General features: G+C 37.0%; 1 protein-coding gene across 1 annotated transcript in view; it reads right to left on the bottom strand.

Moving 5' to 3' along the window:
* Nucleotides 1-27509, bottom strand: part of NOL10 (nucleolar protein 10) — a 46315-nt gene that overhangs the window by 6940 nt on the left and 11866 nt on the right. Inside the window, exons 11-19 of the mRNA XM_075750628.1 lie at nucleotides 26228-26377; nucleotides 23826-23892; nucleotides 18276-18328; nucleotides 8022-8148; nucleotides 5816-5895; nucleotides 5557-5655; nucleotides 4817-4903; nucleotides 2940-3113; nucleotides 2291-2538 (exon numbers count right to left, since the gene is read on the bottom strand). Of these exons, the coding sequence (XP_075606743.1) occupies nucleotides 2291-2538; nucleotides 2940-3113; nucleotides 4817-4903; nucleotides 5557-5655; nucleotides 5816-5895; nucleotides 8022-8148; nucleotides 18276-18328; nucleotides 23826-23892; nucleotides 26228-26377 (1085 nt within the window). The remainder of the gene's footprint in view (nucleotides 1-2290; nucleotides 2539-2939; nucleotides 3114-4816; nucleotides 4904-5556; nucleotides 5656-5815; nucleotides 5896-8021; nucleotides 8149-18275; nucleotides 18329-23825; nucleotides 23893-26227; nucleotides 26378-27509) is intronic.

Below are 27509 nucleotides of genomic sequence, written 5' to 3'. Positions count from 1 at the left end.
GACAAAAATAGAAGAAAAAAACCATCAAGGACAGACAATTCAATGATAGCAACTCAGAAAAATATAAAGGATGCAATGCTATCACATCCATTTTTTTGGTCATCCTAGTTTATCTGCAATTTTCTCTCTTTTTTTTTTTTTTAACATTTTACATTACATCCCATCTGTGCAGCTATCACTCAGAGGGTATCTAACCTAGCCACCCTAGTTACGCAGCACGCCTTGCAAAATATTCTGCAGAGAATTAGCAGTGAATCTTAAGACAGATTCTTTTTCTCCCCTAAAAGCAGTCCTTTAAAACTCTTTCCATTGTTTATGTCATCACTGATATTCCTTCATCCACTAGACAGGTCTGTGGTATTTGCTTTCATTTTTCCCAAGCTGAAGCAATGATTTTTTTCTCCCTCTATACACCAGATGAAAGAATTTACTTTGTCCTGTGTCACACTGTACTCATTTTTTCTAAATGTTTCTCTTCCTTACACCTGTCTTGGCTTATTTACTTAACTTTCAGTATCCTTATTCACATTTAAACCTTCCATGTTTTGAACAAAATGAAATCTTAATACTTCAGATTGAGTGTCCTTGAGAATTTCCTTTAGAGGTCAGCAGCTGAATTTGTGTAAAAGAACAGCATGTGAGTAGGCTGCAGCCTTACTGCCTTTAGGGAAGTATTTCAATGGTAATGAGAATACAGTGCCGTTTGATCAGCGTCTCAGGCTCCTTCCAAGTCACTTGCTAGCAGGACCATAAATCTAAGAATGATGTAAAAAATATCCTTAACCTATAATACTCTGTGAGAGTGTCCAGAGGGGATTTTCTCCTGACAAAGAAGAAAAATTGACAAAAGTAAAAAGTTGCTTCATCTTCTGGAAGAAAGAAAGAAAAATAGTCAGAACAGAGTGGATGAAGTAATCTAAGAAAGTCAAAGTCCAGAATGAGTGGGTATATTCAATATAAAGAACAAAGAAAAATCCCTGTGTGAAAACACTTGCTGATAAAAAACAGCTAAGGAAAACTTGGGAAGCAGTTCTGCAGAACTGCTATAAATCCCAATTTATAAAGACTTCTATTTAAAGAGCTCTTACAGGTACAACATGGAAATCATAGACTACTGTAGAAACACTGTCTCAGTAATACTTAAAGACCACTGTACATGGTAATTCCAGTTAAAAACTCACAGATTTAAGGGACAGGCTGAATTTTATCAAATGTTTCTTGACATATCTCCAGAAAATTTCCATCATGAAACAACTAGATTGTAGAGTCAGTCATTAGTGACATAAAGAAACAGCCCCATTATATATATTATTCACTTCCTTTTCTTTGACTGTATCATTTCATTTTAAATAAAAAATAATGGCTATTACGAGATCCATCTAGCCTAGCAATCTGTTTCCAACATTAGTCAAAATCCTGCATCCAGTGTGCTGCAAGAACTTTGAAGCTATTGTCTTTCACGGTTTTAATACTAGTGTCTGAGCTACAAATAATAAAAGACTATTAAATCTCATTGTCTGAAGGGCTCAACTCACCTTTGAAAAAAAATAAATCAATGAGATTTGCTGGCATTAAGCACCTCAAAGCCAAGTCCTTCAGTTTCACAGGCTCTTTATACAGTACCCGATTACTTCAGTTGATCATCAATTTAAGGAAATCCAAATTAAAAAAACAAACAAAACCAAATCATCACCCAACACCCCCCCCAACCCCAAGTCTGATTTTTTTGTACTAAGTAACACCAAAACCAAACCAAAACTAGTAAGACTGGATGATGTAAGGACAGTATAGTTTTCTGAGAGTTTCTGGATGCCATAAAAATAACCAGACAACACAATTTTTCTTTTACCACCTTGATCCTACCCCCAAAACAGTAATTAGTCATGCAGCATTCTACGTCCTTTTAGAGGGTCAGATAAAAAACAGCCAGACTGTCAACCTCATACTGACACTGGTGGAGAAATATAATGAGTCTCTCAGCCATCAGCGATGTTATTTGTGAGAGCAGCAGTTCACCAACACTAGTAATGGATCCCCAAATCTGGCTCAGAATATTAATCTCTTACTCATCTCATTTGTGTTGTCTCTCTGCCATACTTTAAACTTTGCTGGTTTTTTTTAACCTACAAAACAAAGCTTTCAACAATGATGTCGCTTTAAAATATATCCCTGAATTGCCAGATGTGGCTTTACTAAGCGCTTCCAAGCCAAAACGCCACTGGCCTGTGTTGTAGAGAAATACTTGAGAATTGTCCACCCCCAGCTATTAAAATAGGAACATTAGTCTTACTTCATTAATTTTTGTTTTTTGGCAGAGTCTTTGAAGCTTCTGAATTCCTCTCCTTCTTTAATCTCAAAAAACTGAGGTTTCAGTAATGTTTGCTGATCCTCCTTGAACCTTTCCTGCCGCTTTACTTTTTCCTCTTGGCGTAGAAGCTTGCGCTGTTTCCTGACCTCTTCAACCCAGCCTTTTTCATCATCTGAACTCTCAGAACTTTCTGCATCACTTGCTTTTCCTTCTGGTTCTTCCTCCTCTTCCTGCAGACAAAAATAGTATAAACTAAGAAATCATCAACTAATTTTCTTTTCAAACTATTCCTGCAATTAGAGTACGTGACAGCTTTTACATAGATACAGTTGAAGAGAACTAAAATTTGAACAAAAGCAGTAACAGCAAATGAAGCAGAAGATATATTATAAAATTGTTTCCACCTACATATTTTATGTTTTTCAAAGGTATATTCATGTAGACACAATATTGGTCACGTCTAAAAACTAGGATAACATTACAAATTGCACTTAATTACTGTAGCTGATAAGAGATTCTTGCATTGCCTCCATCTTTCCTTCTTTCTAGGGGGAAAAATATGAATGCTTGAAACAAAGAAAAAACCCAACGAACTATGCATTTTTCCTAATCAAAATGGAAAATATTTTACCTGGTTTTGTGCTTCTAGTTCCTCTAAGATCTTTAGTTTCCTCTTTCTTTTCTCACTTATTTTAGAAACAAGTGGGTTAAGTAGCCTAAATTCTTCACTCTGCTCATCCACCTGGAAATCTGGATTCTCAAACATGACCTTAAAACGATCATCTTTGAGAAGGCTAGGCAGGTTCTGGAAAAGAAGCAAAGTATGAGTGAGTTATAAAATTCTGAAACAGCCATTGGTAAAGTCAGTAACACCTTTTAATTAAACAAAACCCAAAACCAACATGTGAAATGCAGGTTGCTTTATCCTTCCAGGTCATATAAAATTAAGATTTATGCTTATTATATTTTATTACTTTCACAAAGATCAAATAAATATCATTCTAAGCTACCTGTAAGCAAGACAGGGTTTTTATGCACACTATAGATACCTTAAATACACAATTACTAATATTTTTGAATTAATGTTTCTCATACATTCAGCCAGCTTGTCTGGAGATGTGTTGATATCTATTGACTAATCAGCAGTACCTCCGAGGCAAATACTCTGCCTTACAGGGATGATTCTATAACATGTATAACAAATTATCAGGGTAAACATGTCTTTATGCAATGCTATTACTGTTTTACTGTAAATACATAAGAGCAAGTTTTTCTATACATCTTATAACACTTTATTTTACTGCCCTTGCCCACAGAACAGAAAAGGCAGTTTCATTCATGTCAAAGTAAAATGAATTCACTGTAAGTTATGCTATTGTTGAATTAGGAACAGTTCAAGCTACAATTTCAGCTTACGTGAATACCTGTTCTTGTCATTTTAACATCATTGAATACATAGCTTTCTGTTATAAAAAGCTGATCTTTCAACATTGCCAAACTTATCCCAGCACATTCATCCCACCCCAGCATTAAATTTTCATTGTTACCTAAGAAGTGGGAAAAAAAAAAAGATACAGGAAACAACAACAAGTGTAAATTTCAAACACAGAAACTGTTGCAAATGTGTAACTTGCAGTCACACAGCCAAAAATTAAATCCCAAAGCCTAAAATAAATTGCTCTTCATAAGACTCTAATGCCATTTCAGGAAAATAACCAGGACATGGATTTTTATGCATAGTCTTTTTATTCCCTTAATAACACAATCTATATGTGCTCCTACACAAATCAGCCCCCATGTATTGAACTCCTATTTCCATCTCAGCACTGGCCTAGTCTGCATTTAAGGTTTTACCACTACCTACTTTTTCAGTAGTTTATGCTTCCTACTAACTGTAACACACAGGATATCATTAGATGCCACATGAAGCTAATGTCTGCCTTTCAGGAATGCTATAGTGCTGTGAGAATGAGCATCTATGAAGCGCTACCTATAGAAAGTCTGCGTCCCCCACCCCTCCAGACATTAAACATTAACTCTTTTTTTCCCTTTAGACTTCACTTATGACAAAAATCGGATTATTTTCAACATCAGGAAGAATTCCTGTTGCTGTTTACACAAAGACAGGCAATTCTATCTTCAGTTTTACAGGTAACATCTATCTTGTCATGGTCACCATCAAAATCTTTTTGGAACAACTTTGGTATTGACTCTGCATTTAGCTAGCTTCTGGAGTCCTATGAAACCCATATCATCTTCACAGTGAGTATTTCATCATTTTAAGCTTTAAGTTACTACATGGCCTTTTTGGTGCTGCAGCTACAGTGAAGTCCACACCTTAAAGCCACCTACTAGAAGAAGTTATTTATGAGAAACAGAAACAATGGAATTTTCAATGTGTCTGGCCAGATAACAAAGAACCCACATCCCAACAACAAGAAATTCAGTACTGTAAGCATTACTATTTATGTGCTCCCAGTTAGAGAAGTCCCCAAAACAAAAGCTCACCTTCTGTTTCCTTTTTCTAGTAACCTGTTGCTCCTCCTCTTCTTCAATCAGTTTGAGTGCAAGCTCTTTATTGACTTTTGGAAGTTTCTAAAGAGAGGAAAACAATTAATGAGTAAATTAATCTTTTACACAAGCAAAACCTACATGCTTTACATTTGTAAGAGTGGTGAAGAGAGAATTCTTATTCATTCTTGCAACTCTCACTGAAAAGCTCTTTGACTGGTTCCAAATATTTCTAGCTACTAGTAAAGCAACAGCGCTGGGAGAAAATTTAAGCAGGACTTCTGTATTGTTCTTCACTTGCAACGCATCAGCTTTAGTACTTTAAAACCAATTATTTCTCCTTGTAGGTTGAGTAAATTCAATCCAGAAAGCTACTAGTTATAAACACAATACTATTTTTATATATTTCTTTCCAGAGTATTATGTTTTAATGGCTTAAATCAGTTAGTTTAATGACAGAAGTAGAAACTGCAAGTTTTACCAGTGGGCTATCTGCTCAAGTGGCAAATGTGATGAGGCCTGCTCTTTTACTGCTTGATATCCACCTTTCTCATCTGTGGGAATCACACGCATGGGAATTTTACAATTCCATTCAAAAAGTTCTACAAATTACTTGGTGTCTCTGATGATAAACAGAATCAAATCCTAAGTCATTACATCTCTGAGATACACTTAAGAATGCATTGCTCATTATGAATAGCTTTCCCAGAAGCATACTCATTGTTAACAGGATTTACCTTTAGTTGAACTCTCTGTGCACGTGTTTCTTCTATCTTCTGCCTTATTTTCTCTCTTCTGTATTCTTCGTAGGCAAAGGGGTTGGCCATCATTTTTGCCTTTCAACAAGCAGGAGGAAGTAAAAAGAAAATACCATTAATACACGACACAGTCCGTTATTTGGAGAAAACAAAACCAAAAAACCCACAAAACCCCACAAACCCAAGACACATATTTTATTGTTAAGAGTAAAAATTGACAAGGATCAGCCTTATTTACCTTATGATAAAGTCTTATGTCCATGAAAAAGCCATGCATATATGCTCTGAGCAATGATGATCCAATAAGATGAGCAAGGCCTGGGAAAAAAAAGTTACAGAGGATTTCAAAGAGCTTTCATATATAAAGAACTCCTATTCCAAGTTAGCCACTTCATTTACCCGATCCAAGACAAACATGCACTGCCAACGCAACACATCACTCTAACAGTCACATCCACTACACCAAGACCAAGTAAAACCACAAGAAAAAAAAAATTGGTTTGGCCAGCAAGAAATTTGAGCTGCTTCAGAGCAACTCAATCCATTTTTCTTATCATAATACATGTCACTGTGCAATTTTAAGAAATGCCCAGATGCACTATGCTCCAGAAAGGTTTACAAAGAAAAATTCGAGAGGATTCTTTTGGAAAGTCCATAGATGTTTGACAATCACTTTTTTTAGTGTTGTATAGAGATGTTTTTAATTAGTTTTGCCTTGGGTCACTATCTTTGAAGAATCAACATGTTGGGGGGAAAAAAAAAAATACAGTACCACATCAGGTCATAAAACTGTCACCCTAGGCCCTAACCTGAGTAGGAATAAAAATACTTAGGAGTTCTCTAATTTTCCTTCCATGTATCTTCACAAAATTCCAAGACTGAGAAAAGAAAAATCTTTTAATAGCAAAATATCCTCTACAGACCTCAAATCCTTAGAAACTAAGAATTACCAAACTTCTTTTAGGACTAAACGGGGTGGGGTGGGGTGGGGGGAAATGATGTGAGAAAAGCTGCAGGTCAGAAAGCAAAGTTGTCACTAGAACTTTTTTTTTTACCTGTTTCTAGGAAACAATCTTCCTGCATATTCCAAAATGAGAGTATTCCAGCTAATGGCTAGTAATACAAAGAAACCCTGACATACGAAATACAAAATAACCTTTAAGCTGGTTCTTCATTTGAAAGCTTGCATTTATGGAGAAATTAATTTGATTAAGTTTGAGCAACAAAGCTGGTGAAGGGTCTAGAGAACAAGTCTCATGAGGAGCAGCTGAGGGAACTGGGGTTGTTTAGCCTGGAGAAAAGAAGGCTGAGGGGAGACCTTATTGCTCTCTACAGCTACCTGAAAGGAGGTTGTAGCCAGGTGGGTGCTGGTCGCTTCTCTCAAGTAAGCAGTGATAGGATGAGAGCAAACGGCCTCAAGTTGTGCCAGGTGAGGTTTAGATTGGATATTAAGAAAGATTTCTTCACCAAAAGGGTTGTCAAGCATTGGAACAGGCTGCCCAGGGAAGTGGTTGAGTCACCATCCCTGAAGGGATTTAAAAGATATGTAGCTGTGGTGCTTTGGGAGATGGTTTAGTGGTGGACTTGGCAGTGTTAGGTTAACAGTTGGACTTGATGATCTTAAGGGTCTTTTCCAACCAAAATAATTCTATGATTCTAAGTTATAGTGAATTTAAAGCAGAATAAGTATTCCCAGTCAAGTGTCTGTGTAGATAATACTACTTTGCCTTATTCCATAATGACTGGGATAGGGGTCTGTAAGCTACATTGAGACCATCTACCCTAGAACTCTAATGCTGAAGATGCTTTCGATGATCTCCTCCTTGTATGGCCTCCTGCCAGGCCAAACCGCACTCTCATATTCAGAGGTAAATTAATTAAACTGGAGCAAAACATTGCAATCAAAACATGTAACAGACAGAAAAAGGACTAGCTACTTTGGGAGAAGCATGCTTACCATCTCTACTATGTAATTTCTAGCATTCGAATTCCTTGAAACTGTGTTTCTATTAGCCGTAAAATGATTTGTATTTTCTGGAAATTACTACATTCAAATAGGATAGCCTTTGGCAGATTTTGCTGTGAGTTCCAATGCACTATTTGAGCACCTCAAAAATATTTTGAAAACTTCTCTTCCTATGCCTTCCATTTAGTGCCTGAAAGCACACACAAGAGATTCCTAGACATATTAAATCAGCAAATATCAATCATCATCTTGGGATAAAAATCTGAGAAACACAAATGTCCAGTCTTGCACTGGTTGGGAACCAAAGAACATAAAGCCATCAGTCTGGTATATTAATAACCAAGAAGACTGCAGGAAACTACTGTCAGTGAATTTCTAACAGTCCTCATATGTCACATAGGAATTACAAGACTTACATGTGTAAATGGTCAAAAACTGAACAAAGAAGTGAGCTAAAGAGGATAGTAAATTGTTTTACCTAAATTTTCAAGATCTTTTCTGGTAACAAATTTGTAATCATCATAAACTGTGCTCTCTGGATTCTCTTCCAGTTCTTCAGTCAAGTTGTCCAAGAAGGAACACCATTTTGGGGCAGGTCCTAAAACCTGTGGATATTACAGAAAGTTATAACATTGTATATCCTTACAGAAAACAAACTACAGTTAGGCTTTTGGGCTACTGTGCTGTAATGGAATAACAAATGAATCCCTCTGAAATCAAACAGACCTTAAAAGCAACAGCAGTTAGAGAACACAATTAAACCTATTGCTTGCATTACCAATAAGAAGCACTATAGGTTAGGTAAGCATTAATTTAGGTCATATATGAGATCAACAATCTAGAGGTTTCAAGTTTAACTGTTTCAAGTGGTCCCAGTCTGATTGATTAATTTATTAAAAGCTCAGGGCCAAACTTTATAGATAAAATAATGAATTAATGGCATTAGACAGCAACTAATCTGCAAAGCACTGCTGGATCATGAACTCATCAGGTTCACTAGGCATTCATGTTAAATCCTATTCTGCTCTATTTATTTTAATTAAAACACAACGGATATATTTCATGTATTTTTATTCAAGGATAAACCCAGACTGTATGAACAGATAATGGGAAATATTAAAAAACTTGCATATTTCCACCATGAGGCAAAGGATTTATTTGAACAATATTATGTTGCACTATCAATGTACTTTTCCATATAAGCTTCCTCCAATTTCCCAAGTTAACAATTAGCTCCCTTCACTTTTTCCTCCTGCTGTTCTGATTGAAATCCCTCTCTATCCTGATGCATGCAGCCATACTCAACTGTTCCAGTACTATTATTTCAGTAGGTGAGTTAGCTGCATGGAAAAATCCAACACTACATTTCTCTCTCTAGAGCAAATCAGTTGCCATTTTAGAACGTAAAGCGGCCAGTTAACTCCTAGAGTGGAACTTTTAATAAGGCTTCTGATTTGTTTGCTAAAAATTCACATTAAAAACTTCACAGTCAACATGACCATAGGAATGGTTGCGATTCAACCACATTATACAATTCTATTTGATTATGGAAACAAATAGAAATTATTTTATATATATAAAATACATATAGTTTGTTTTAACATAATGTGGTTATAGCATGAGATAATGCTGTTCATTTAAAAAGAGTTATGTTACTACTCATTCAAAAGTCTTCTTCTGAAGACAACTACACACAGAAAATTGTAAAATTGTATTCTAGACCATAATATCCTACTAATATTCTAGACTGTAACACTCCAGATAACGATATTGTATTCTAGACCACTATTGTCTCTGTATGAAGTATGATTTATCTTTGTAAGTTTTCAGCTGAGAACCATAACATGCCAAAATGATAAACTGCATTTTTTTTTTTTTTTTTTTTTACAGTGCTGCATATTTTATTCCAGTTAATAAGAGCTTCCAAGGAAAGACCTAAGATGTCACTAACAGGAAAGACATTACCTACTTAATGAATTAACCAAATCCCCACGTCTGCTCCAGTAATACTCAGCTCAAACACCGTGTAACATTCAGATCGAGTTCTTGCCAACATTGCAGAAGCTTTTGTCTCCATCTAGATTTTAAATTTTTCAGTTATTTCCCCCAAACAAGTTGCTTACTAACTAAACAAAACTTCTCTTCCAATAAAATTTAAGTACAAGTTTCTCGGCTGAAGATTATTAGAAATGAGATTACAGAACCCTTGACTCGCATCCATTCCCATTAAATAAAAAGTTCCCCTTCATTCCATCTCGCTGACTCATCATGCACAGATCTCTATCACTTCAATAAACCTTTTTCATCACTTCCATGTCTACGACACTATCTGCTCAAGCCTTACAAAGCGCAGGTTACTCATTAGAATTCAGGCCACTCCAACCAGTTAGGGTAGTTCTCTGATGGGACCTTGACTGGTGTAAATCTTTGCACAAATAACTAAAGCAGAAGTCTCACAAGTAAGGGAAAACAGTTTACCTGCTCTTCAGCTGTAGCTCTACTCACTGTTCCAAGTATCCCTGTACTCAACACCTGATACTGAGAGTAAAACCTTTCACGGCATATAATCTGTGCCATGAAACACATAAAGCCAAAAGATCCAATCATTCATTATAATCTGTGGAGCGAGTTGGATGATCAGATCATAGAAAACAAGGGGGTGGGGGGGGTCGGAAATGAGATAATTAATGGAAAAAAGCAGTGGCAGAATACCAGGAAAAAAATAGAAAGTCCAACCATTATTCAAATTTCATGTGTAAAGTGACACAAAGGAAAACCCTACAGAGATGTCTATGTATGTTCTATTGCCTTATTTCCCTCTCTCCTACCCTACTGAAACCTATTCTACCCAGTCTACCTATTCTAGGACAACTTAGGAGCTTTGCTTTGTGTATTAAAATGGAACAGGTTTTAAAGCTCAGGAAGAAATTTAAAAACAGAAAAGGCAAACAATACCAGCCACAACGACAAAAACATAAACGAGAAGTGTCGTCCTCTTGCAATAGTAATTCCTCACAGAATTTAATAGCCACTGCATTTTCACTGCAGAGTTTAATGCTTCACTATCAACCAACAGACGTCCCTGGACAGTGCCGAGAGCTCTCTGAAACGTCAGGCTCCACCACTCCTGTGCCCAGGTACAAATGCCACAGCTTCGAGGGCTGGTCTGCACCAGGCCACCAACGATGAGGCGGGTAGGTGTGACCTGTCTGTCACCCTTGTTCCACGCATGGATTCCATACAGTGGGTGTGCACCAGCACAGGTGGGACCCCGGGGACCCCTTGGAGCTTCTGGCACCCTCTCAGCCTGCTGTGCGGTCCCTGCCAAAACCAGCAAAACAGCCACGAAGCGGTGGAGTTTGGGTAGGCTAATATATTTCTCAGTTTAGATTGGGAATGTACAATTCTACCATATCTAAGGGAGAAAAATGCACTGGAATTCAGAGCAAGAGTAAGAAAATGTTATCAAGGTAGGTAATCACATGCAACTAAACTGACAGTCTCGTTTTTACAATATTTATGATATACCAAATAGGTTTCTCTGCAAATTTTTGAAAAGTTGCACACAGCTAATGGGAAAATCATTACTAAATGAGTGCACATCTACACTTGGCTTTTGCTCAAATATTTCCTAGGACAAGAAAACCAGACATCATCACCAACAGTGATCAAACCAGTGTTTTTGCTATTTTTATTATTACTCTGTTTTCAGTAGGGTAAGCACTTCTTGAGACAACATCCACCAATTGCTGGTGAAAGTCAGGAAGACTTTTACCCTTACAAGGGGTAATGGCTTCAAGCTGAAGGAAGTGAGACTTAGATTAGATGTTAAGAAGAAATTCTTTACTGTGAGGGTGGTGAGGCACTGGAACAGGTTGCCCAGAGAGGTTGTGGATGCCCCCTCCCTGGAAGTGTTCAAGGCCAGGTTGGATGGGGCTTTGGGCAATCTGGTCTAGTGGAGGGTGTCCTTGCCTGTGGCAGGGGGGGTTGGAACTAGATGATCCTTGAGGTCCCTTCCAGCCCAAATCGTTCTGTGATTCTACGATTCATTCTATGATTAAGATTGTCTTTGAAAATATTTTTGCCTATCAACAGCAGAGCCTCACCTGTGGGCTGGGCCACGCTGACAGCAAGCTGGATAGGCTGCTCCCTGCTCTCCTCCTCCTTGACCGACTAGAAACAGCACCCGTGAGGTGACCACGACCAAACTGCAGTCATGCCACGTTGTCTCCCACCACCACATTGCGAGACACAGTGGTGGCTAGGTCATGGCCGGGCAGGAGAGGAGCAGCAGCCAGGGAGCGTGGTCCTCTCCTTCCCACGGCCGCACTTACCACAGGGGCTTCCCACCACAATACACTGGCAATACAGACATCTTGCCATTGCCTTTTGTGTCTTACACCAAGCCAGAAGTAGTAAAGATGTGGACTTTATAATTATTAGTATCGTGCCATCTAATGCCAAATTTTTGTTAGCATACATTAGAATGTTTTTGTGTTTTGGTTTTTTTTTAAACTTTAGACACAGAAAACACAAAATATGATGAGCAGTCTAGCATGCAACTAAGCAGAGATGACAAGTGCAAGGCCAAACTGTTCAAGAAAAGAGAAGAATGTTGACAGAAAAATATTTTTAAAATATTGTAAAATAATTTCAAAAAACCCAGTTCTTTGCATTCTATTTTACAAGATGATTAACTTAATAGTTTTGCAGCACCACAAATGTTACGTGGTTGAGCTCTGCAATGCCCTGTACTTATAACCATGCCTAATTCCTGAGCACGTCTGTAGAAAACACCATCCTGTCATCAGTTTGTAACTCTCCTGGAATTAATGAACCCTAGGACAGGGTAGGTATTATTCCCAACTCACAACAGATGCTCCTTATCATCAGTCTGGAACACCAGACAGCACTTACACACTTTTAAATGCCACTCAACAGTCTGACAGCCAGCTCCACAAAGCCCTTAGGGCCACAGAAAGACTGGGTCTAACTAGCATTAAACATGCTCCACAAAGCAGCCCAGGATGTGTAGCAGCTTCCAGAGTAAGACGTCATGAGATTTAAACTAAACGACTTTGAATGCACATACAGACAAGTATCGTTAAGTATCTGTTTGAAGGTTTCAGGGATCAATTCTACACAAGTGAACCAAACAGTTGCTCTTTTCTTCTCAGGGAGTCAAAACAGGTTCCATCATCTATTTTTCAGGATGTTAAGTAGCAAGTCCCTGGAAGATTTCATACAAGGCAGTGATAAACTCTTCAGCTGTAAATAAGATGTCAAAATATATTAAGACTCAACCAGCAGAAACTCTTCCCAACCTTCATTAATGTATTTTAGCAATCAAAAATATGCAAAATGTTCACAGAGAGCATAAGTCAGATTTGAAAATAGTTAACTAGATCGTGCAAAGTTTACACTACCTGAATTCCCTCTAGAAGACTAACTTAATGTATGTGGACATCATTCAACAAAACACTTCCAGAGGTTTTGGAAAGCAGAAGTATTACCTGCCATGGCTGTACAAGACAGCAACATGCAACATCACAAAAATTAAGTGCAATGCCATTATCGTGCCAGTCCATAGCAATACAGTTAATAACAAATAAATATGAAAAGACATCATATCACTGCTCTTCCATAACATATTTTAGAAGTAAAATTGTATTTTAAAAAATGTTCAAATTGTTTGTTGAGGTACCTTCTATGGATTTTAAGTTAGACTGTAAGACCTTTACCAGGTAGCAAAACTGTACTAGTTAAATCATTCACTGCCATACTACTTGAATAATGTCAATTACCACCAAAATAGTGCATTTTTAAGGCCTTCAACAGAACTCTGAGTATAGTGTGTTGTGTAAGATTACTAAGATAAGAGTTTTAATAACTGTAAGGCAAGATAGGAACTGGCTAACGAGAAACAGTTATGCTGAAAGGGCTGCTACCGCACAGAAAGTAGGTTACAAGTGAAGCTTCAAGGACTATCCTATTAAATATTTTCAGTAATGACTGCCACAAAGTAGGAAAATGCCAATAAAATCTGCTGATGGCAAACTGTCACACAAGAAGGGTCAAAATTTCTCAGGGGAAAAAAGCTACCTTGAAAAGTAAGCTGCTGGAAACCAGATGAAGTGTATAGCTGATCACAATCAGCTGTAAAGAACAGAATAGGAAAAAAATGATACAATCTGATCACAAGACAACAAAATAGTCATAGAAGGCCATTGTATTAGTATAGGATGGGAATAATGACTGAGGGTACATCTTGTACAACTCCAGGCAATAATGTTCAGGATACATGAACACAAACTGTAGCAAGTACAGTGAAAGGCTGCTAGGATGATTTCTGAAACAGCAATGCCTGCATAAGAACAAATACGCACGAAGTTATCACAGTGATGCTGTAAATTAGAAAAGTTAGCTAACCATCACAGAAATGTGATCTTGAACAGACTTTTAATGGAGGTAATGAGGAAGAAACAAACAGCTAATTTTCAGATGAACTCTGACATATTCATGGAAAAGATTATACAAACTGATCGCCTCTGATAAGATGGGACTGGACTTCATGATCCAGGGAAGTTCCTCCATTCCTCTGTTCCCATTTAACAAAAACCAAACAACCCAAACTTAAAGGACTTGAAGAGAGATTCTTTTCTAGATTACAGTTCCTTTAAATGAAATATTTTATACATCTGACTCAATGACTTCACATACATATTTAACTGTAGGAGACAAAAATAATTCTTTGGAGCATAATAATAATAATTAATAATATTTTTTTTAAAAAAAAGCACCATAAAAAGCATTTTAAAAATTTTAACAGTACACATTTGCTGGAGAAAGCAAATGCACATCTATGCATACATATTCTCAGCTTCAACCATGCCATTTAACAGGAGGAGATTACAGAGTCTAATGAGGGAGGAGGAAAAAAATGGGTGATCCCCAGGGTGTGGGCAGTGATTGAAATGTGCAATTGCATTTTAAAGATAATTAGCTCCCTAACTGCATAGCCAAATTTAATTAATGCAATTACATGAGTAATTAATTACTGTTCATTTTAAGAGTACTGTTTTCAATGTTTTGTTCTCTAATTTTAAGAATTAGATCTCAATATGTAATAACTTTGAAAAGTTTCCATCTATATGCATTGAAAAGGCAAAAGAAGAAAGAACACCTTGTTGTACCTCATTAAGAGTCAAGGTTACATCAATTGCAATTGGTAACTCTCAAAAATCAGATGGATTACTTCTAGCTCGCAGACATGAAAAGCTGCGGCTCTCCATTTTTGTGTCTATGCTTTTGGGCTTCAGTCATACCCAGCTCAAGAACTTCAGAGAGCCCAGGAGATTAGCTCGTGTTAGAAAGGAGCCTTGGGATCACGTTGTTATGTTTCTATCTAGTACGTTTCCATATACAGTGTGTTTCCCTTAGCAACCAACCTGTTCCGAACAATTTGTGATGTGGAATTTTATTCTGCCATTCCTTTCCAATCTATTTCCTCCCTATGAAGGGCTCTACAATTGACTCCAATTGTGCCCTGTTAATATCATGAGTAAACCCATTTCATGCACTGAATAAAATTCTTTCATTCTCTAAATCAAATGGGGTTGGGGAATAAACTCCAAAAAAACCTCCCATATATTTTAATTTTTCATAATTTCATGCTTCCAGTCACCCTACATTATATGGTGAAGACTTGATGCTTTTACAGTAACTGAACTTCTTGGCCATCAAGTAGCTCACTGGAGTACAGCTATGACCAAAAGAGACCGAACAGCACATTTTTCCTTTTCGACATACTCCTGACAACAGCATTGCGTTTGGTTTTAAGCCCACACACTCATAAATTCCACTGAACTATACAACGAATTGGCTCTTTCTTTCATCTTAACTCCAGCACAACCAGACATTTTTGGCAGATTCATTAATCTGAGAGAGGTTGGCTTTCCTTCCTTTCACCATGCTGTGGAAGCTGCCAAATCAACAATTTGGAGGTTTTACTCCTTAGAGAGCATGTTAAAGGAAATGTTGCTTTTAAGATCTTCCCAGTGTTAAACAAAAACTGCTGCAGGAACTTGCACGCATCTTCTAGGAATGAGATACTCAATCTTTCTGCCATGGTAGTTATCAGATAGTAAGTACTTCTTTTTCTAATGCTAAGCAGTTTGACTTTATAGTGGGGATTTTTTGGTTTGGGTTTTTGGTGTGGGTTTTGGTTTTTTTTTTTTTTTTAAATCTCATATTCTCTGATCTGACAGGTATTACAGTCAGTTAACCAGGCACAGATCTGCTCTCACTGTGAGTATCTTCTTGGTGAAGCCACCTTCTTTCAAAGGAGGCAACAATCCTCTTGTACCTAATGTTGAGAAAAAAACCCTCCAAGATAGGAACAGCAAATAAGTTACTCCTTAATAAATAAGAAAGAAAGATCAGCAGAATAGTTCTCTTCGTCACAAGACAGGAAGAAAAAGGAACACTTCTCAAGTCATCTGTAACTTTTCAGCCATGGCATTAAGAGTAAGGAGTCTGATGCTTTCACCAGTACCCCTATCGTGTTCTGACATGTTGACATACATAAAAGATAAACACTCGTCACTATTGCCATGGATCTTTTTATTTATCGGACTCCCTACATGTTTGAGGTCTTTAGACAATTGGAGCCGGATGATTTGCGGTCAGAAAAATAGATAGAAACTTGGAAGTAAAAGAATCCACTACTTTCACACAAAGTCAACTAATCAAATGAAGCTCAAGAGGCAAGAAGAGACTGGCACCCCAAAGCATGTGTTACAAGCATGACCTGCTTCAAGCACTTTCCCATAAATATCAGCTGGAAATTAATTAAAAGTTCCTGAAAATCTGTTCTTATTCTGACATAGCAGCTTCTACAGCATATTTGCCGTGATAATAGAGGCACTTAGGCAAGTCACTTACGTATTGTGCAGTAAGTTCAGCTGAGACTCCCTTCACAGGACTTTTTTACCTGTGAATATCTACTGATGGTCTGTTTCTTTATCCACAAAAACACATGTGCAGATCAGGTATGATCAGCTGATCTAGTGCCTCCATATTTTCCATATTTTCCATATATTTTCCAAATTTCCATAATTTATCATATTTTCCATTTTGATTTACAGCATGTGCAAGAGTACTCAAAATAACACTGGCTAGAACAAGTTCTAACAAACATTCATTGCCAGTGACAATCAAGACAATGAAATAATTTTTTGGCTAAGTGGCAATGTTGGATGTGCACCTCTAATGTACTATAGCTGTAAAGTTCATATATCATGCACACCTGTATAAAAATGTCTCAGTGCACAATTTTCAGAGAGAACCTGAACCTTACCCTTAGTGACAAAAGGAATGTTTTTTCCATCTGAATTAAAATGAGTAACTAGTCCATTCAAGTTTTAAAACTCAGACTTTGAAAATATGGGAGTTTGACTTCCCCAATTCATTAATTAAAAAGACAATAGATTTTAAAAAAAAAAATGCATGGAGAGCTACTCTCTAAACCTTACAAAGGACAAGGTAAATAGAAACAAAGTGTTCAGCTTTAACTACAGCTAATACTTTGTCTTATATACAAAAATATTTGTTGTTTCCCCGCCCTTTGTTATCCAAAGCATGGAACAGCTCCAGTTAACAAAATATAAGTTGGTTAGAGCTGCATTACAGAAATAGATCATTTACATCCAAAGAACAACCTGACATAAATGACACACAAAGAAGTCACATATCAAGCTTTACCTTTCTTTAAATGCAAAAATCTAGTAATACAAGGAAATACAACCAGACTATAGAATTTTTAGAGGGGTATACTGTTGTGTTTAGACATGTACATACAACAGGTATATAGGGTCTATTACATACAACAGGTACATAGTGTCTATTCCACCAAGAAATATGTAAACTGAAGAATCTCTATCTTAAATGTAATCAAGACCATACAGGACGATGGCCCAGAAATAAAACTACAGAAAATGAAATTAAAATTAATTTAAATTGGATTATCTGAATGAAGACTTCTTGGCTGATTTAAAAACCAGTTAAAAATATATTTCAAAAGTAACAAATTTTATAGTTTGTCCAGAATGTGAATAAAGTGACTTAAGAAGAAGTGTACATATTTTTAAGAGTCTGGTCAGCTATTCTACATGTAGTATTTGCATATATATCTTACTATTTATCTCCTACCAGGCCAAAAAACCCCCAGTGAACGTGCTGTAGAATCAAAAACGAGAGTGAAATGCTGGTGTAGTTTTCTGTACCATTCCCTACCACCAGAAGGCTTGCTGTTAAGTCTCCCTAAAACCAACCTGCAGAGATACAACACAGTCAACCTACAGTTAAGCCTTTCAAGTGAAGAGCTTCTCAAGAGAAAAGCTGCAAATTCAAGGAAGGCACTGAGCAGAAGCTACAGCCAAGAGCCATACTTGAAGCCACACAATAACTTTTCTTTGTGGAACAGAGAAGAATATTTACTGCCATGATTATGTCACTATATACCATATATTAAAGACAGTATTGAAGTATTTCACAGTAAAGCAAAATTATTAGCTTGGAAGTAAGCTATATAGCTCCTATTTAGGAATTCTTTTCTGATCAGCTATCAAAAACTGATGTAGATGCAGATGTAATTTTCCGACATGAATACCTGAATGGCACCAAACAAGTGAGTTTTAAAAAAGCAGTATCAGCAACAATTTGTATTACTTACTGGTATATAATAGATATTCATTTTAGGGGCTTCATTGGCAGTCATTAGCATTCCTAAAAAGAGATTTCCACATTTAAAAATATTGGTCACAAAAGGATAACACTACTTTTTAAAAATATATATATACACACACACACACACACGGCATTTAATTGATGGGAAGTAGATTTGTACACGGGACTTAAAATACCTTTTCAGGGAAAGAAATGGGAAAAATGGAAAGCTTGCTGGCACCAAAAAAAGAAAAAAAACCCCACCCCCCAAAAAAAAAATTAGAATGGCAACCTGAGTATTTGTAGGGAAAGAACCTGTCATGGGTTAGGGGAGGAGGGGTTGTTGCCCTGTACCGTACTGTGCATTGCTCATACAGTGCATATTCTCAGCCTGCAATGGAACAGCTAATTGGGACCCATAATAAATTGTTGCATATAACGCTAAGGAAAGAGAGGTCCGACAGCGGCACAATCAACGAACTTTCTTTTCCTACATATTCATCCCCTTTTTTCCTCTACCTTAACAACTGTTCAGCACCACTTCAAGCAACACTAAGTCCTGACCAACTGTGGGCTGCCAATTTTCATAACAAATTTTAATAGCTCATTCCATAATACTATTTAGAACAAATCCAGTTAGTATTGCACTTAAAACCTACCTTGAGCATCAACTTGTACTATTAATACAAGGGGGTTTTGGTGGTGTGTGTGTTTTTTTTTAAACACACCCCTATAGTCTAAACAAAGACATAAATCATAGCATGGTTTACAACTTTATTCCTATTTCACCTTGGGAAATCGGCACAACAGTCGCTTGTCAACACAAAATGAGACACAGGATAGTGTGACTTCAAATGCAAATTCATTATATTAGCCAACCGGGGCAAATGTAAAATTTGAAATACCTATGAACATACCTAAGAAACACAATGAATAAGGGTCGCAAATACTCTAAATATAAAAAACTACTGTAGAAATATTAAAATCCATGGAAAATCTCCAACTGCCACAAGACCACAAGACTTCATTTAAGTTTAAAATGAGAAATACTCTCAATTTCCTTCTACGTAAGAGAGTAATAAGGACATTTGGCATATACTTTCACCTTTATATCAATTCTGGCTTTCCAATGTAGCTGATCACCAGGTAATACAAGAGAGAGAATATGAAGAAGAAAAGAACAATCAAGTTAGATAACATTCTGATCTAAAAGTACTGTAACATATGCCACTGAGACTATGAATAATTGGGTCAATTACTACACACCTAGAGGGTAGAAATATAATTTACACCCAACTAGAGGAACGCAATTAACATGGGTGGAGTAATCCTTCCTACCTAATCCTTTCATTAAAAATACATAATGCAGCTGGACTTAAAGTGTCAGAAAAAAGGGGGCTTGCTTTCCCGGCAAAGCAAGGAATTTGTGAAAGCTTAGTCAGCAAACTGAGGCTAAAAACTGTATGTGGAAAGGTTTGCAGGCAACTTATGGAAAAAGCAAGACTTTATAGTATATACACACATATACACACAGAGTGTACTAGATTCTATAGTATATAGATTACACGCTCCCTTAATATATCAGCATGCTCACTACTACTGCAGGAAACAAAGCATTTCTCCATTGACTGAATATGAATCACCAGAGATAAAAAGGATAGAAATTAATTCTGCAGGTGCTTCAAAGACGACAGTAAAGGGAAAACCTCCTCTTTGAGAGTCTTCCATCAAAAATTAAAGGAAGGAAAAAACAGACTTCGGAACAGTGCATGGGAGCATACTAAAGGGGAAATAAAAGAATAAAAAAGGAGCAACTCTGTGTAAGGAGATGCCTGCTCCATGCATTTTCATTGTTTCAGCTTGTTAGTTTTAACCAATTTTTATGGGAAGAGACACTGCACCCTAAGAGAATACACAGCAGCCTAGTCTGATCACTTTAAAAGGGAAATAAATGAGAACTCTTTTTTTCAGAGAAAAGATTTTAATAAGACCATCTTTGGAAGGTGCTGTACAACACACTATCATCAAATTAAAGGAACAAAAACACAAGCATAAAGCTGTAGTAAATGGGAGAAGCAGTTTTAGAAAAAGCAAACTTTTTACTTTAAAAAAAAATTTACAATAATTGAAACAAATGAGGCACAAATTTCTATACACTGAACATGTTGTTAAGTTTCATTTATATCGTACAACTTAACTGAAGCTGAGTCAAGGCTAGTCAGTAAGCAGTAAACCTTTTTTCCCCCCCCTCGCCCTATTCTGTGCATGTGTGATGAGAGAAAAGAGATTCATAACTACTTTAAGCATTCCACTAAAGTTTGTCATCATGTAGTTTGGTCAAAGATACACAAGGGTTTGCTTCCCATGAAAGGTAGTAGTACTGAAGCTGGTTGGTAAAAATAATTTAATTAAACCCCTCCCCAACTACAACAAAACTCCCACAAATCTCCTGAAAAAGCGTAATTCACATTATACTGATCCACAGTTTACCATAAATATTTCAGAATGTTTTATGTTACAATGTAGTTTCACTTTTCCAATTCTTTTTTTTATAACTGTGACAATTCAGTGTTAAAATTACTTCATTACCGCACATGCAGCAGACATTTGATGTAAAACAGGGCTGCAACCAATATAAAGTATCAGCTACCTTCAGTGGTTTTAAAACAAAACTTATTACACCTATTGCAATAAAATTATAAAGATAAAATGGAACAGTAAAATGTTTAGACATACTAGACAACCATTTTTCCCCCCCAAAAAAGCATTCTAAATGCAGATTCAATTACTTCTGGTTCATGACATTTCCGAAATTCATAGAATCATAGAATGGGTTGGGTTGGAAGGGACCTTAAAAGATCATCTAGTTCCAACCCCCCTGCTGCAGGCAGGGACACCCTCCACTAGAGGAAATATTTCTCTTCAATTTGAAACAAAACATGTAAGTGTACGAAACAAATTCTGAATTTTGACCCTCATCAGTGAAATAAAATATGAAAACGTTTCCTTCCATGCCATGATGAACTGCAAAGCTCTTTTAAGCGAATATGAGTGACTATAAGGGTGAGATTAGGATATGGGCTTTCTGAGCACCAGTGTCACATGAACCGTTAGAGCACAAGCAAGGCAAGTATCTCTTGGGCTTCCTGTGCCGTGCTGGCTTCACGAACATCCAGGGGTGCTCCAAGAATGCCGGGGCACCAGTGACGGCACTGACCCAGTAACCATACCGGTACTTAAATCATATTTTATTTCCAGCTCTCCACAACTGCAAGTTCCTTTCACTGAAAGTATTTCCTTATTTTCAGATAGTCACAATTATTCTTTAAATTCTAAATGAGCATGAGGTGGTGCTAGACATCTTAATTTCTGCAGCAACAGTATTTATGACAAAGATGCAGTGTGCCATCTCTTACCACAAATCTCTTAATTTTCACTGCAACATGTTCGAGTTTTTCCCCTCTGTCTTCCGTATGATTATAAAATAAAACCTAGGTTTCATCCCATGGCAGTTCTTATCAAAAGACATCAACCTGCTCCCCTAACAGACATGGTTGAAGAAAGAACAGTAAGAAAAGCAGAACTGACTTGAGGAGGAGATGTGGGACACAGGACTGGAATGCACAATCTAGATCACAGACACGTGAAACAGTAATGTCCAATAAGCAAGATATATGTGCATTCAATAGTTTATGCTACAAAATTCTTCTGGCAGAGTCTCATGAAAATTATTTCTGCAAAAGTACTCGAGGCATGTCTACATACCACAGAGGCTATAGAGCATCCATAGCTGAGTAACGTCCATCCTTGTAGATATTCAAACCTGACTGGTTATGACCTGAGCAACTTGATCAGCTTTTGAAGTTGGATCTAACTTCAAGTTTGGCCTTGCTTTGAGCAGGAAATATACGACCCCCAGAGGTCCCTTCCAAGCTAAATTATGCTAAGATTCTACACTGTCAAATAGCTTATATCTGTTTCAGTCCCTGTCATGAGCCCTTCATTATCAATGCTGCATGGATGTTAATTCACTCTTGGGTTCTCTTTTGGATAAAATCCAATGAGCTCAAAGGTGAAACCTGGACGAAACGCTAAAGATAATTCACTCCAATAACCTACCCTCACCCCTCTGTAACCACTATGGATGAGAGAAGACCAGGTTTGTCTACTTCCATGTTGCACAGTCCACACTTTTACCACAGTTATTCTCAAATATCCCAAAAGGAACTCATACACACAACCAGGGCACACAAGATGTACTCTCAGCACCGTGCCGTAAAGTCCCTGTTTTGGCAGGCTTCAATTCTTTGCTTACATTATTTTTGGCACTTTGATCTGGGACAAACAAATATATGGAACATAAATAAAATGGTACTGATGCCTTTTTGAGGGATCAGAAAAACCTAGCCCAGTCTGTTGCAGAGGGGGCTAAACCTGAGCAGCACAGAAGCAAGTTAATATTTTCATCAGCAAAGTCCTGCAGACCATTACAGTTTTGCTGCTCCATAAGGTCAAAAATGCCCACCATCTCACAGGGATCAGTATTTAAGTGCTCATCTTTAAAAAAAAAAAAAAAAAAAAAAAAAGACACATTCTTAACTGAAGTTGGCAGAAAAGACAAGATAAGTTTTAACTCGTCAGAAATCTCAAACTACAATCTTGAATTCGAGCTGCTAGTACGAATCAAAGTCCAAGTCACTCTGCCTTCACTGCTACCTCTCTCTAAAATGAAGATAATAGCAGAGTTTGCAACATAAGCATTCTCTGGATCAAGAATCTGGTCCTGTCCCATCTCAGTGGCTCTAATTCTTATTTCATCTTTTTCAATACTGCTTTCTAAAAAGGAAGTAGGTGTCACATACTAGTTAAGAACTAAGTAACTCAGATCAAGCAGAGAAAATTAAGGCCAGTTGCAACCTGAGGTACAACCAAAGCAAGTGCACGCACACGAGCACCATTTTGTAAAATATTTATTCTCCTAAGGTAGGATCTGGAAACTTTGGTTAAAAGCGACCCTCAGTTTTGACCTCTAAACGTAACGTTATGACACCGTAGATCTGAAAACAGTCACAAAAAGCATGCAAATCTGTGCACTTAGGAATCTACACTTAAAACCGAAGTACTCAATCTCAAGGAGAGCACAATAAGTACCATATCTAAAATGAGGAAACATCAAATAGTTGTAAACACTTGTAAAAATTTGTAATCTTGCTGTAAATAGATTTTTCCTAGCTCTAACTCATCTGGGACTTTGCCGACACAAAAGGACAAAAATCCTATTCTTATGAAATGAAACACTTCAGATATTTGAAAGGGCAAAAGAGGTCGATCACTCACTAGACAGCACAGCAGCTCCTAACTGCAAAGAGGCTCCGATTTAATACAGATGCAGAGGAAACAATGACACTAACTGACAAGTAACCACTTTTTCCCAGCTCTGTCACAAGGAGGAAAGTGTACCTAATTCTTATCACCTAAACAGAAAAAACGACCACAGCATGAGTTAATGCAAGCTTTCCCTTTTGAAGTTACCAGGACATCAATATATCTAACGTACCTGAATTTGGATACAGGCAGACATCATTGATATCATATTCTGGCTCCATTGAAGTAAATATCTTCCCCTGAAATCGTAGGAAGAAAATATAAAGAACTCCAAACAATATAATTAAATTTAGTGAATCTAAACATTAGGAATAGCCATTATAGAAGCTAAAAAATACGATGGAATAAAGATTGAACAGATTTTGCAGAACAATGAAATGTTATTAAACGTATCTGAGCATAACACAAGGAACTCAATATCGTATTTTGTCTCTGATCCGATCTCTTATAAGGAAATGTAGCCTACTGGTTAATTCAAGACACAACAATGTACAGTGGCACTTCTATTTTCTCAGCTCACGCTTCTGCGTTGAAAACACTTGTGTCAGCTCCACTTTATTTTATGCCATAGGGGGAGTGAGGTCCATAAGTTCCTGGCACATTGCCAGTGTAACCCTCCTTTTGGTCAGTTCTGAATGTGGTAATTCTAAGTAATTTTATTTTGGTAAGTATCATCAGCTGAACCGATGGATTGGGAGTGAAATTTGATCCTGGAGCTCGGTTCTTCCACCCTGTTCATGTCTACATTAACCGAAATATAGCTCAGCACTTTGTCTGTAACTTAGAAACTCCGTACTACAGGTGTCTAAATGTAAAATAAAAGTAGTAAAAACACCCAGTGGTATCTAGCTTAGATCAGAGTTGAAGTTCTAAAGGTTATTTAAGAAAAAGGTAAAAGCAGGAAGCTACATTCTCAAAAAAAAAAAAAGAAAAAAAAAGAATTGGAACAGAGTCTGAAAAACCCAGACAAAATACAGGTGCTCTTATAAGCCAACACACAAGACAGCCAGTAAAGGAAGAGTGTCTAAGGACTGGGCCGCAGATTCTGAAGCATGAGAGTACATGCCTACACGGTTCTAAACGAGGGACAGGAACAGAGCGAATTTTGATCCTATTCCTCTTCTTTCTTTCCCTGCAGCAATCCCACCTACCTTTCTGGGCCCTTCCTTTCCCTCCCAGTTACAAGCTGTTACCCCACCCACCTCTGGTCTCTCCCCGATGATTAATCGGAGTCCTCCCACCCCCGGTCTTAGCAGACAAAAGCCTCACGCTCCCCACCCCAAGGCACGTCTCAGCATGGGGCTATTCTGGTATCAAAGCCATATGCTCTCCACCCCACAGTCTGCCTCTGCAGTTGGTTCCCAGCCAGAGATAGTCAGGAACCAACATCTGGGAGAGGTGGAGCCAGCTGGAACATACTCTAGGAAAGAGTCCAAAGCTATCTGTGCCTTCCAGCAGTAAGAAACTCTCCTTTTTCCCAATGCAGAGGCCACCTGACAAACCTTACAGTGCTTCCTTCTCAATGAGGGAAATATAGATACCTAAGAAAAATGGAGAGAGGCCACTGCAGATGTTTTAAATAATAACCAATAATTTATTTGCTCTTTTAAACAATAAAATGTAACTGCAGAGGAGCTTACAAAAAACTGCTTGCGATCACAGAAAAAATAAAAGGGGCTGTTGAAAGTTCATGAAGAAGCACAACAATAGAGAAATGACTGCCTGAAGTAGTCAGAAAGAAGTGCCTCTTGACTACTGCAACTGCTCTTGGTTCATTTCACTATAAAGTTAGAAAAGCATAGATGGAACATGTTTTCTAGAAGGAATACCAAAAAGAGAGTCCCTCAAACCGAATCAAGCTACAGTAGCTATGAATCTATGGGATAACATATTTTGTGCAAGCTGCACTGATGGAAAAATAAGAAAAAGAACAGCATAATATACTGAAAGGAAGTCTTACAAAACTTAGATATTTCAATTTAACTTGGAGGTGCAAAAGGCAGGGACAGATATGCTGCCTACTGCAACATAATCCATTAACAGAGCATAGTACACGTTGTTATTTGGATCTAGACATAGTATCTGCTTCAATATCCAAACAAGTTTCTGTGAAAGTAAGCAGTACCTGATTTTAATAGGCCATAAACTAACTGATCTACCTTTGGAGTTGGTTCTTCTCTGAGCAAGGAATTGCAATGACCATGTTTTCTCTAATGAAAAATCATACCTGGATGTGTTCAAGTACACTGTGAGAAATACACAAACCAGGGCAATGGCTAAAATACTAATTTTTATGTAAAAATCCTTCTATTGAAAGAAGCGTATTAGGCAGACATGTACAAACAGCTTTAAAAAATATAGACCTAAGACTATATCTTTATACCTGACAGGCTGTTGAATACCTTCCCAGATGTTGTTTTATTTAGTCAGACAGGACAAAATGCTATGTAAATTAGGACACTTTAAAAACCCAACTTCCTGCATTGAATTTTAGCTTTATTATTTAAGCTGCATGGAAAAAAAAAGAAAATAAAAATTAAAAAATTTAAATACAGCAACACATAAAACACTTACTGTATCTTTGTTCCACATTTTTATGATTCGAGAATCTGCAGAGATAATTAAATCCAACTGATGCTGAAACTGAATTGACTTAATAGGCAGGCCATAGTGGTGATCTTTGACTATTAATGGATTACTAGACCGGAGATCATATAATAAAACCTTGAAAAATAAGAAACAGATTAAACTTACAATATTGTAAGATCAAGAGGAAGTCACATATACTAGATCTTCACTAAAGATTTAACTAAACTTGAATTTTTTTTTACTTAAATACATAGAGAGGGTTTACCTAAGAGAAATAAGTTTACATTCTGAAAACAGCTTATTAAGTGAGCCTAGTTTATTCTGACAATATATTTTAACTTCAGAATGCTTCAGTCTAGAAGAATTAAAAGCAAATTTAAGAGCTCACCATCTTTCTAAAATCTTTTTAATTTCTATTGAAAAAAATGAACCATTTTCAAGGCTCTTAGTATTTCTTAATTACTAATATTTAACTGTCAGATTCTTGTGCTGTTCTCACAAGATCTAAATTTTCAGACTCCCTTCCACATTTGGTGAAACTCCACACAATGTAATTTGTTATTTTAAGGAGAGTACAGGCCCTGTCTTCCAGAAACATGCATTTTTATCTCCAAAGTTTCCTGTGGAACTTGAGAAAGACCTTAAATTTTTCAAATGCATAATATGAATACTAATAATTTTGGGGGGAAATATTATATATTTTAATAAAAAATATAATGTCCAATAAAACTGGCCTGACAAGTATACTAACATTATGAAATGTTATTATCAAACTAACAAATACAACTCCTACATACATATCTGCTCTTGAAGAAGCTACATTTTTCTAAACCCACCAAAATACTGATGAAGGCAGAAAAAAATCCCCATACTACACTTTACAAATATGATGGTAACAATTCATAAATGAATCTAAATGATCCCTTATAGAAAGATAAGACAGTAAAAGCACTGGCTGAAAGACAATCACTTCTGCTTTGTTAGTCACTGTGAAGATAAGGGACAGCATATATGTTGCATTGAGATGGTACTGAGTCTCAAAAAGCAGCAACTTCCCCGCATACTTGACTCAAGTCATAAGAAAACCGCAGAATTTGAAGTTATATAGTATGTAGGTTGTGATGATTTTAAGTGGTCCCTACAGTATTCTGAAGGGCAAGAGCATTTGAGAAAATTAATTTGCAGATTAAGAATGACTATTACTTCTATATACATGTAATTTATGCTCTTATAAATAGTTCTATTAATATGTATTTACATTACAGTA

Source organism: Balearica regulorum, chromosome 3 (assembly GCF_011004875.1).
Source record: "Balearica regulorum gibbericeps isolate bBalReg1 chromosome 3, bBalReg1.pri, whole genome shotgun sequence".
NCBI classification, from domain to species: domain Eukaryota; kingdom Metazoa; phylum Chordata; class Aves; order Gruiformes; family Gruidae; genus Balearica; species Balearica regulorum.
The sequence above is the reverse complement of the archived record's forward strand: the minus strand, read 5'-3'. Positions and strand labels throughout refer to the sequence as shown.